At 44.1% G+C, this 12,791-nt stretch overlaps 1 protein-coding gene across 1 annotated transcript in view; it reads left to right on the top strand.

Moving 5' to 3' along the window:
• The window catches only part of LOC120916394 (basal cell adhesion molecule-like), a 77,034-nt gene extending 69,151 nt beyond the window's left edge, over nucleotides 1-7,883 (top strand). Inside the window, exons 6-8 of the mRNA XM_040327348.1 lie at nucleotides 888-1,029; nucleotides 3,471-3,573; nucleotides 7,076-7,883. Of these exons, the coding sequence (XP_040183282.1) occupies nucleotides 888-1,029; nucleotides 3,471-3,561 (233 nt within the window). The 3' untranslated portion in view covers nucleotides 3,562-3,573; nucleotides 7,076-7,883. The remainder of the gene's footprint in view (nucleotides 1-887; nucleotides 1,030-3,470; nucleotides 3,574-7,075) is intronic.
• The last annotated feature ends 4,908 nt before the right edge of the window (nucleotides 7,884-12,791 follow it).

Below are 12,791 nucleotides of genomic sequence, written 5' to 3'. Positions count from 1 at the left end.
CCTCTCGGGTGCAGTGATTAGGTCATGATAATTATAGGCCGGCGCCAATATGTCTGGAATGTTTAGCAATTAGCCATCTGAAGGTGTATTGAAGCCCCCCCCCCCAGGGTGTGATGTGTGGGTGGAGAGTTTGATTGTTCCTGTAATCGCTGAAACATGCCTTGAAAACTGTATATAAACTTGAGAGCTAACCATTAAAAGTGTTCATACATTTTGAAGCAGAGAATAGAGCGGTCAGTCTCATTTTCTGGGGAATTGATATGGATCGTGCCTGATGGTTTGTCTGTGTGTCGGATAAGCTGTCGTGGGTTGATGGAAGGTCGTAAACGGTGGTGACCGTTACAATAGGTAATCCAGCAGTGAGAATAAGTCTGCCTATGTAATGGCCATGGCATGTGGTTGGGCACTCAGGTGCCATTAGAGTTTATGAGAAGCTCCTGCACATATCCTAAGTGGAACTGAAAACCCAGATGCCACCAGACTCAATGAAAAATGCCCAGAGCTGCTGACACATACTGTAGCCTCAGAGGTTCTAGGGGACACTCAAGGCTTCCCAACAGGCAAACCAGGTGGATGGAAACATCTGAAAGTAGGTGAAGGCACCTCTCTATGAATTGTATTCCCTCTCCACGTCCCCAGAAATCTAATTTCCTACTCGTGTGACTGGCTCACTGCTTTTATCTCCGTACAACACGGAGAGTGATTGTGTGATCACAGCAGGCAGAGCCTCCCACCTAGCGCTCTCACTTGCAAGTGAGGTTGGCTGGAATTCATGCAATGTTTATAAATGACTTCAATTTTTTTTTCCTCAACAAAGGTTTTACTTGTACTTTAACACCGTATGTCACTGCATGCTTATAAAATATTAGATTGTTTTCCTTTTACAGACTTCAATACTGACCTGCAAGTGGGAGACATCCTCCTGTACATCGTTCTTCCTGTAGCAGTGCTTACCATCCTGCTGATCACTTTCCTTGTCATCATCCTCCGTCACCGCAAGCAACAGCTAAAGAAGCCACAGATCAGCCTGTGAGTAAGATTAAAAAGGCGTGGAGGAGACTGGAGGGGGGCCTCTGTGTTTGCGTTCTCCAATCTCAGTCTTCTATCTGTTCAACTTTGTATTCATATCAAAGTAGACCTGTCACAAAGGTCTATAATGGGTTTGGATATTTTGAAAAAATCGTGCAAGGCATAAAGAGCACCTGTACTCATTTTGATTCATGGTGTAGTTAGTTCTGCCAATGATGAAGGCTACATATGGTATCCACTTTATTCCTTGATGCTTGTCTATTGATAGTAGAAGATTAGCCTATGGAATGCACCACGATTTCCTTCTAAAGCCCCCTAAAACCTGTATATTTAAAGCAAATCTAAGGGTGAAAGTTTTTTTGTTTTCTGCCATTGAAGAACACCAAGTACCATACCCACTTTAGTCCTTGAGTGCTTGTCTGGTGATAGAAGCAGATTCTGATTCATGGTGTAGTTGGTTCTCCCATTGATGAAGGCTACATATAGTACCCACTTTATTCCTTAATGCTTGTCTAGTGATAGTCGCAGATTAGCCTATGGAAAGCACTGTGATTTTCTTCTAAAGCCCCCTAAAACTTTAATCTTTAAAGAAAACCTAAAGGGAAATGCCAGTTTTTGGTTCTCTCCCTGTGAAAAAGGCTAGGTATGGTACCCACTCTAAGCCTTGCATGCTTGCCTAGAGATAAGCTATTTACACTACGCCGCCGCAACTTAGTGGAGCAAATGCCGTATTCTCAAAGCACTTGCTCCGTAATTTGCGGCGGCGTGGTGTAAATGGCCCGGCGTATCCCTGCGTAATACAAAGGGGGCGGCTTGTATTTAAATTAAGCGCGCCCCCGTGCCGAACAAACTGCGCATGCGCCGGCCTTAAACGTAGCCCAGTGCGCATGCTCCGTAGTACGCCGCAAATACATTGGTTTCGACGTGAACGTAATTAACGCACAGCCCTATTTGCATATGCGACGCTGAAATCGACGTAAAAGCCACCTAGCGGCCAGCGTAGTATTGCATTTAGGATCCGACGGTGTAAGTGACTTACACCAGTCGGATCCTAGCCTAATTCTGGCGTATCTTGTTTTGAGAATACAAAACAATGATACGCCGGCGGGATTTTCGAATTACGCCGGTAATTTTGAGAATCTGGCCCTTAGCCTATAACTTTAAAGCAAATCTAAAGGGAAATGCCACGTTTTTTTGTTTTCTCCCATTGAAGAACACCAAGTACAGTACCCACTCTAGTCCTTGAGTGCTTGCCTAGTGATAGTAGCCATTTAACCTATAAAATGCACCATGATTTCCTTCTAAAGCACCCTAAAACCTTTATATTTAATGCAAACCTAAAGGGAAATGCCAAAATTTTTGGTTTTCTCCCATTGTAGAATGGCAAGTACAGTACCCACTCTAGTCCTTAAGTGCTTGCCTGGTGATTGTAGCCATTTAGCCTATGGAATGTACCATGATTTCCTTCTAAAACACCCTAAAACCTTTATATTTAAAGCAAATCTAAGGGTGAAATTATACATTTTTTGTTTTCTGCCATTGAAGAACACCAAGTACCATACCCACTTTAGTCCTTGCCTGGTGATGGTAGCAGATTCTGATTCATGGTGTAGTTAGTTCTCCCATTGATGAAGGCTACATATGGTACCCACTTTATTCCTTAATGCTTGTCTGTGATAGTAACAGATTAGCCTATGGAAAGCACCATGATTTTCTTCTAAAGCACCCTTAAAATTGTATCTTTAAAGAAAACCTAAAGGAAAATGCCAGGTTTTTTATTTTCTCCCATTGAAGAATACCAAGTACGGTACCCATGCTAGTCCTTGCCTGCTTGCCTAGTGATAGAAGCCATTAAGCCTATAGAATACACCATGATTTCCTTCAAAAGCACCCTAAAACCTTTATTTTTAAAGCAAACCTAAAGGGAAATGCCAACATTTTTGGTTTTCTCCCATTGAAGAACACCAAGTATAGTACCCACTCCTTGAGTGCTTGCCTAGTGATAGTAGCCATTTAGCCTATGGAATGTACCATGATTTCCTTCTAAAGCACCCTAAAACCTTTTATATTTAAAGCAAATCTAAAGGGAAATTACATTTTTTGGGGTTTTTCACATTGAAGAACACCAAGTACAGTACCTAATCTAGTCCTTGAGTGCTTGCCTGGTGATAGTAGCAGATTAACCCATGGAATGCAGCATAATTTTCTTCTAAAACCTTAATCTTTAAAGAAAACCTAAAGGGAAATGGCAATTTTTCTGTTTTCTCTAAGACTATAGGTGCTCTTTGTTTAGGCCTGAATTAACCACCAGTCCCAGAATGTCTTTAGCGAACAGTAGTAGGATCTACTGAGCTTCTGGTTCCTCCAGGGCTCTTTGTCCCAACTCGGCATGCATTGACGATAACCCACTCTTTCTCTTTTTTTTTTTATTCTAATTACAGGATTGATGCAGAGAAGAGGACTCCTATCTACAAGGGCAGCCTGCAGTCTGTGAGCAGCACCTCCTCAGACACCCAGCCACTGGTCATGTGATCGCCAGAGCTGGTCAGTTTCTTAGCGCTAATCGGTTTAATTCTGTTTTTCCACTTGATATAATATTTATATGGATCCTTCCTACATTGCACGAGATGAAGCATGTTAAATAATTAAACATTCAATAAATCCGAATATCAAAGACAACATCTATTAATTATATTAAGTAAGCTAAACATAAATAATGGAAAATGTTTATATTCTGTTGAGCTCTCTTAGCTACAACAGTGATTCCATGCAGAGCGTCTGTAGGAGATCAGGGTGATCGGTACAAGTGAATCTGGTCAAAATTTAAAGGGTGCTGTTTATGAAGATGACGCTGCATCTGCTTTCCCAGCTTCACCCATGTCCTACCGTCCATGTTTGATTTTTTATTTCATATTACTTGTCAGAGTCTGAAGCACTTCAATGGTTACGCTATATGGCCAAAGGTTTGAAAGAGCCTGATCATCACACATATGAGTTTGTTGTTTTCCTATTCCAAAACCATGACCATTAATATGGAGTTGGACCGCTTTTGCAGATATTGGGTGTCAAACCATCAAATAGGACAGGGGTCTCCAAACTATGGCCCTCTGGTTGTTCAGGAACTACAATTCCCATCATGCCTAGTCATATCTGTGATTGTCAGAGTTTTACAATGCCTCATGGGACGTGCAGTTCCCAAACGGCTAGAGGGCCGTAGTTTTGAGATCCCTGAAATAGAGGAACTCATTGGCCTGCACAGAGCCCTGACCTCAACCCTTCTAAACTCTTGTTGTCTCATCTAACATTAGTACTTGACCTCACAAAAGCTTGTTATGGGCTGAATGGGCACAAGAGACACTCCATAATCTTATGGAAAGCTTTCTTGGAGTGGTTGAGGCTGTTATAGCCCCAAAATTGGGGGATTCCTTTAGAGCAGTGGTTCTCAACTCCGGTCCTCAGGACCCACTTACAGGCCAGATTTTAAATATTACATTGGGGGGAGATGCTGATATCACCTGTGATTTATGTCAGTTATTTTGAAAACATTTCAGTTATTTTGAAAACGTGACCTGTTGGTGGGTCCCAAGGACAGGAGTTGAGAACCACTGCTTTAGAGGTAGACCGATATATCGGCCGATATTTGGCCATTTTTGAAAAATCGGCATCGGCCGATTATTATCAAAATTAGGCCGATATTTTACACTGACCGCTGTTCCTGGTGTAATTTAGCTGCTGGTCCTGCCCACCCCCGACATTGAGCTGACAGCTCCTCTCTCTCTCTCCTCTCTGTTAGTTTCACAGTTACACTCGGCTTAGAGTGAAACCTGCCAGTGCCACCGCCAATCGGTGCCACCAGCCAGTGCCATCGCCAATCAGTGCCATCTGTCAGTGCCACCTGCCAGTGCCAGCCAGTGTCATCTGCCATTGCCAGACAGTGCCACCCACCAATGCCAGCCAGTGCCACCGTTAATCAGTGCCACCTGCCAGTGCCAACCAGTTCCAATTTCCAGTGCCACCTGCCAGTTCCAAACCAGTGCCACCTGCCAGTTCCAAACCAGTACCATCTGTACCGAGGACATCAAGCGTGTGCTAGAGTGACAGGAGTAAGCAGGAAGAAGTGGAGTGGGTGAGGTTGTTTTTCTTTTTTAATCGCCCTAAAATATCGGCCACAAAAATCGGCATCATATATCGGCCATCGCCTACCCCAATTTCTAAATATCGGCATCGGCCAGAGAAAAACCCATATCGGTCTACCTCTAGACTCCTTAAGAGGAACTACACCCCCCCCCCCCCCCCCTCACCACCAGAAAAATTCAAAGTCAGAAGCTACATATACTATAGCTGCTTACTTTTAATATTAGGATGCTTACCTGTCCAGGGATACCGCATTGTCAGCACCCCAGACGATTTTTCAATTGACTCTCCAGTGCTGCCACCGCCATTCCTTTGTAAGGGAAACTGGAAGTGAAGCCTTGCAAGTTCACAGCTGGTTCCCTACTGCACATGCGCCAAGTGTGCTGTGCTTTCTGAATAGCCCAGCAGTAGTGGAAGCAGGAGGGAGGCAGAACTCCCGGGGGACCTCGCTGCGGCGAGATCTCCAGGAAGTGGGGATGGGTACCTGTCAAAAACAAAGGTGCCAAATGTGGCAGCGGAGGGGGAGGAAGCAAACAACCGGCGCTTCCCCTTTTGGGTAGAGCTCTGCTTTATTAATGGCCATGGTTTTGGAATCAGATGTCCAACCTGCTTGGTCACGAGGTGAGGGTCAAATGTTCTCAAACTTTAGGTCCTATAGGCTCTACATATTTCTGTCTATATACAAATAACCTGTAATATCTATTCATAACTGCTGAGCAGTCAACTTCTTGTGTTCAGTATGCAGCAGTAGCATAGATCTTTGGAGATGCCTACTACAGTGATTTCCAGCTTCCAGGGGCATCGGGCAGGTTTAGGTATTCCTAAAACAGTTACCGTATTTATCGGGGTATACCGCGCGTCGGCGTATAACGCGCACCCCAGGCTTAGAAGGGTAGTTTAGGAAAAAACTTACATTTTGGATGCTCAGCCTTGTCGGTGTCCGTCTGCTGTCGGCGTCCATCGGCGGCCTTGTCCGGCGTCCGTCTGCGGCCTTGCGCGGGGTTCGTCCAGCCTTGTCGGTGTCCGTCTGCTGTCTTGCCCGGCGTCCATCGATGGCCTTGTCCGGCGTCCGTCTGCGGCCTTGCGCGGGGTCCGTCCAGCCTTGTCGGTGTCCGTCCGTCTGCCGGTCCGTCCAGCCGTGTCGGTGTCCGTCACGTCTGTCTGCCGGGGGTTGCAGCGTTGTGTGTTTGAATTTGGTGCCTCGGTCGAGCTGTGCAGAGCACGATTTCCGGGGTGTTCGGCTCCTCTCGTGTGGCTGCGGGCGGAGCCGAGCGTGGCCTAGCCGAGTGCGCAGTACACTCGGCTCGGGCTTTGTCGGCGGCGCTCAGAGACAGCGTATTACACGCACCCACGATTTCCCCCTGATTTAAAGGGGGAAAAAAGTGCGCGTTATACGCCGATAAAAACAGTACATTCAAGGCATCCCAGGAATGATAACTGTCCCAGTTACTGACATTCTATTCTGAACTGTCAAACCATTAAATGGCTGTTGTCCTAACTCAGGGGTGTCCAAACGTTTTTTAAATTAGCAGGGAGAGGGAGAATCTCCAATGATCTTTGCTATATACAAAGTCAATGTGAAGTGATAGATGCCCATCATGGATGGTCAGAGGAAGACTACTTGGGTCTGTCATATCTGCCCACACGTTAATTGTGCTGCTTATTTTTTCCTTTCTTTTTTTAGTTATGTAGAAATTTGCACACGGCTGCCCCTCTATACATTGGGTCTGCTTGTTAAAAAGATGTCAAAGAATTGCAGAACGCATGTCTAGCCTTTGGAAATCCAGACTTGATGTAGGAAGGAAGCCGTATTCTAGCTGATCTTAGCACTGGCTTTGCCGTACATCTGTGATCTTTCTCCAGCCAGCGTAAGACTGTGATCTGATCTGTCGCTCTTCTTTCTCCTATTCAGGCTCGCATGCTGCACAGAACCAAACCGTCCTCCGCCAAATATCACATCCTGCTTTCCGAATCTGGTGACGGGAATTCAAAGAACGTTACGCTCCAAAGATCAGAGACAAATACTGCTTAGCGCTTTGATTAAGAGGTTATTAATTGGTTTGGGGTGAACATTAATCTTTTTTTTTTTTTTGTATCATTTTAATTGTTAAGAATTATTTTTTCTTTAAAGTGTACCTGTCACTCTTTTCTATATGATGGAACTGTTTTTGTCATTTTGGCAGCAGCCTGATTCATTTTTAAAACTTTTAGGGGCCCAGGCTACCTACATTTTAAGGGGAAACGGGTGAACACCGGAATGATATTGTCCTATAATAGGAGACAAAATGCTGGATAGGAGAATAGAATAAAACAGGGATGTTTTTATTTTTATTTTTTTATATTTGAAAGATTGTTCATGGCCGTCTCCACATACTATGAGCTAAGTACAATTAGTGGTGTTTTTGTTAATTTAGGACAGGAATGTCAAATGTAGATTAATGGGCCGCATTGACTGGAATTAATTAAATGGGCAACATTACAGCTACTGAAAGCTGGACTTACATAATTCCAGAAAAGGATTACAGTACTCCAATAATTAACCTTCTAATACCATCTGAAACCAACAACATCTTATTCCAGACAAAGGGACCTTAAATTGAAAATGTGGCCAGTCTACCAACATTGAAATATTTCCATATTCCTAACAAGCTGTAATTAAAGTGATTGTAAAATCTCCTTTATTTTCTTAAAAAATAAAAATAAAAACATTTTATACTTGCCTCCTTTGTGCAGTGGATTTGCACAGAGCAGCCCGGATCCTCCACTTCTCATGTCCCTCTTCTGTGCTCCCGGCTCCTCCCTCCTGTCGAGTGCCCCCAAAGCAAACGGCTTGCTATGGGGGCACCCGAGCCGAGGCACAGCTCCGCGTGTCCATTCAGACACGGAGCCCTGACCCGGCTCCACCCCTCTCTCTAATGATTGGCTAACTGACTTTGATCGACGGAACCAATGGCGCCGCAGCTGTGTCAATTGGGAGGAGAGTCCTGGACAGCTAAGACACTCGTAGACATCGCTGGAGAGAAAGGGATAAAAAACCTTCAGCCCTTACAACTCCCTTAAAGAAATAGTAAACCATCAGTGTTTTTTAGTGCACAACAAAATAAACATTCCCCAGTAAACTATTTGGTAAAAATACCCCAGCATTTGCAGTTTACAATGTTCGATGCTACTGGCCCTCCCAGTGATGCTTCCATGGTTTTCTGGTCGTCACCGGAAAGAGTTAACAGTGCAGTCTGAAGCCAGTCTGATTGAAGAAGGGAGGAGGGGAGTGCCTTGCCATTTTAGACTAAGGGGTTGTATGTTTCTATTGATGCACACAGTGCAGGGAAACACAGCTCTAGCCCCTGCACTGATAGGGTGGCTCCATAGGAGCCATCCTGAGATGGAAAACCTTGGCTAGCGTTCATGGCACCAGCTTAAAAAGAAACAAAGGTCAGAATTAAAGGATAAAGAAGCTGCAAGCTGCTGAAAGTGCATAAAAACTGAGGGTTTATTATCACTTTACCCCCCTAGCATGAAAGCAAGATTAAACAGAGCTTAAAAAGGAGCTAAACTCCAAAAATATGTGCCCAAAAAAGTAAATCAGAGGGCAAAACACCAGTTTTGTTTATGGTCTGCCAAAAAATTAAACAGATAGGGAATAGACTATTGGCCAGTTTTGCCTAGGCTCTGCCAGTAGCTTACTGATTTTCTGCGTCTTGGTTCACACTGTGTCTCTGTAGAGGTGTCCATCTTAGTAGAGGTAGGTCTTTGTATTCTCAAGTCCAAGCCTCCAGCAAGAATAGTAGTGACACCACCAAATCTTACTCCAAATCTCTTAAGACTAGCAGTCAGGGGCAACAGTGCCTTAGATCTCGCACTGCAGATATACAGCTATAGCAGGCTTAGGAGTTCCTATGCACCTTCACCTATTCAGGGTACTGCTTAGACACAATTCACAGTTATAGAAAAAAAATTGGTATTTTTTTCTTATTTACCCCCACAGTCCTCCTTTCGAGCATTTTGGTCTCCCATGTAGTGACATGTCTATTTTAAGGCAGGTGTAATAGCTTGAAAATTGCTGTTTTCACAATGCCAACTTCAAAGGCCAGCGATGAAAGCGGTAGCCTGGGTAGCAAAGATTTAAGAGCGCTTTCTGTTGTGCTGTTGAGATTTGCATTATTAAGTAGCTGTGCGCACGCTCTCCCCGAGACGCTATCTTCTAGTCCTGTCTGTGACATAAGGAATAGCAGCCTTTGTCTCACTAATATGTCAGCGTAAAAAAAGCACACTGAAACAGCTTGGCCCGTTCCTTTTAACAGCAGATGATAAATACGGAGGGTTTGGCAGACATAGAAAGCGTTGCTCTTGTGATCTATTAATACCACTTGCCATATTACAGGCAACGGGCCTTAAAGGGCAGAACTATTTTGTTAAACAGGGATTCCGGCATAGAATAACGTTAATCTGTTGGATTGTAGATGTTATCCTGAAGTGTATCAGAAGAGCATTAATTGGATTGTATTTACTGCATTATTTAAAGTGTGTCTCGCCTTATATTTCTTAGGGGTTTCAGGTAGGGGGTCTCCCACTACATTTTCTGGCTCCACTCTTGACCACTTGGGAAGCTTTGCCCTTACTACTTTAAAAATGGTGTACCTGGTGTGCACTGGAAGGGCCGTGCTGCTTCAGTTTGAACATGTGTGGTTGTATGCACCTCAGTATTCGGTGGATGTCCCTTGAATGTGGTATACGGCTGATGCGAGTCTCGTTTGATGGCCCTTGGATTGGTGACGAACATTGTACTATGATGTTCTGTTCTTTACGGTGGTTCTCTGTAGGCACTTTTATTATAAGAAGACTCGTGCTGCATACACAAGGTCGGACATTTGACCGGGAAAAACTCCGTCAGAATTTCCGACGGAAAAATAGAGAACCTGCTCTCTATCCAAGTCCGTCAGAATATCCGATGAAAAGCTCCCATCGGACTTTGATACGGGTTGTGTAGGCCCCCATTTAGCAGGATAACTTGTATATGGATCTGGGGAGAGTCCGATAATGGTGACCATCTTTTGGATTTGTTTTTTAGAACCACTTGCAGTTTGGTCATGTTGTGTGTCGTCACGTCTGACCATGGGGGGAAGTTTCTGGAGCCCTTTAGTTGTTCCCTGATCTGGGCCTTCTTGAACGTGTTGTTGTTTCAAGGTTGCCTCCTTGATATCAAGACAAATCCTTCTTTTGTCCTGTTACCAGTTAAAGCCTAAGAAGGAATGTGGGGGCTCATTTGGAGTTTCTGAATGCATACATACCACACAAAAAAATGTTTCATTTTCCAGGTGCAATAGATACCAGTGATGAGAATATCTGTCTTGCACTGAGTTGCCAGATTCTGTAATGGGCATCTGTTTAGGAATTGATGCTTTGCAAACTGTTGTTTAAAAAGGCTTGATTGTTTTCTAGTTGTCCTGGAATAGGACATACGCTAGCTGTCTGCTGCAGTAGAATTCTATGACCAGAGTCTGGAAGAGCTGAGCCTAAGCCACTAACAATTATCGGTACTGATACACTTGTACCATAAGGGGTTGAAGGCATTTAAAGTCAGAAAAACCTTGTGCTTGACCCATCCTAAAAAAATGTCACACACTTTGCCAATACTAATTATTATATTTTACTTCCCTTAAAGTGGACCTTTGATGTTTGAAGAAGACCTCAAACTTCCACCTGGCAGAAAACTGTGCTTTAGGCTCTCACAGAGGCCAGCTGCATTGCCAGATGCCTAGGCGTTGCTTATGTGATCTTTGGCTTACCTTCAGGCAAAAACTGCTAGTCCATGCCTTTTCCGAACTATGATTTTAACCTTCAGCAGAGATAACATGACCAAAGCTTGGGGGTCACTTTGCCAGCCACTCTGAGGGGACCACAGCAGCACTTTCTGCCAAATGGGTTGTTCTGTGAACTTCATGGAGTTAAAGGTCTTGGGTGAGCAGAAAACAATGGTTTTCCTTTAAGGTACAAGGGGTACTTCAAAATACTGTGCAGATATAAGGGAACAAAACAGGTAACATTAACTATAAAGTCAATTATTACCTTTCCCAAGCTTCCAACTGCAGCCCTTAAGAACCCAAAACATATTGTATTTGTAGGCTTTGCTTCAGCGGGCATATAAATCAAACCAGTGACATCTAGGTGCAATAGTAACAAAGAAAACATGACCTCTGAAGGGTTCTCAAGGACTTGGAGTTGTAAAACAATATTATTATCCAATAACATTGAAATCGAAGCTCCCAGTAAAAGATGTCTTCTAATTCTTACCTCTTGATCCCAGGTTTAATCTTGGGCTGTGGCCTTCAGCAGAATCTGGCACTTCTGGGTGTGCCAGGTTCTTGCCTACACCACCATGTGCCATGGTACCATCTGCTGGCCCCTAACTCACTACAGGACACAGTAGTGGCTTGGAAGGTGCGTAGATGAAGTCAAAAGACTAAGAGGGTGAATAGGCATCTAACATACCCTGAAGTGTTTGCTGATGAAGACACTTTGGTAGTGGTAGCCCTAGAATAGTTGTCTCCAAACTACGGCTCTTTGCTGGCCTTCATCCTACGCTTGGGGCACCTTTTCTCCCACTGATACAAGATGCTATTCTGCCATCTGACACCAACCATGGGGCACCATTCCTTCCCATAATACCAAATGTGGTGATGTTTACTCCCACTGATGTAAGGAAAGTTTCCACTCCCGCTGGCCACAGTATGGCCCTTCTGAAGTCTGAAGGACAATAAACCTTTCTCTAGAAAGTTTGGAGACCCCTGCTCCAGAAGATAGATAGTGGAGATCACCCACCACCGAGATCGGTAATAAGAATTGTCATTGGCAGGTAGCTTTTTTAAAAAAAAAAAAATGTTTTAGATGGTTACAGAATTGTTTCAAAGGAGATATGTGGAAGCTGCCGTTTCTCCCCAGGGCTGCATATTGGATGGTTGTGATGTCACATTGAGTGAAGCTCGGGGTAAGTTCCTCTTCACTGCTCCAGTACTAGTACAGTCTGGGAGTTTGAGTGGCTGCTTTGATCACAACCTGTTTTACTTTATGAGAGGGTTTACTTTATTAATTTTACAGATATTGAAATATTGCAGCCTGTTTAATGAGCTTAGGCAAACCCCACAAGGATTTAATCCAGCCATTCTCAACCAGGGTCCCTCCAGAGACTGCTAGGGGGTTTCTTGAGCTGTGGCTGATTGATCTCCCAGTTGATGGTTCCAGGGTCAACACCACTTGGCAGAGTTGGCAACATGGCACCAGGGATCTTTTTTTGGTATTTTTATGGTTGACATTTTTCCCATCGGCCACCAACGTAAGGGTAATTTTTCCAACTGACCAACAATGAAAGGGGCATTTTTTTCCAGTAAGCCCCCCAATGAATAGGTGTTGGCAGGGGTTCCTCGAGACCTGACAAATATTTTTAAGGGCTCTTCTAGGGTAAAAAGGTTTAGAAATGCTGATTATAACCTGTCAATTCACCAGCATTAGCAGCACCCCATGGAGATAAAACACAAGAGGTCACCCAACACCACTTGTTCTGGTATAAAAAAGATTTTTAAATCGTCCTGTTGGCAGGCAGCCACTTTCTTTTGGCTTTATGTATGAGATTC

The sequence above is a fragment of the Rana temporaria genome, chromosome 10 (assembly GCF_905171775.1).
Source record: "Rana temporaria chromosome 10, aRanTem1.1, whole genome shotgun sequence".
NCBI lineage: Eukaryota > Metazoa > Chordata > Amphibia > Anura > Ranidae > Rana > Rana temporaria.
Note: the sequence above shows the minus strand (reverse complement) of the source record. Positions and strands in the feature narration are given on the sequence as shown.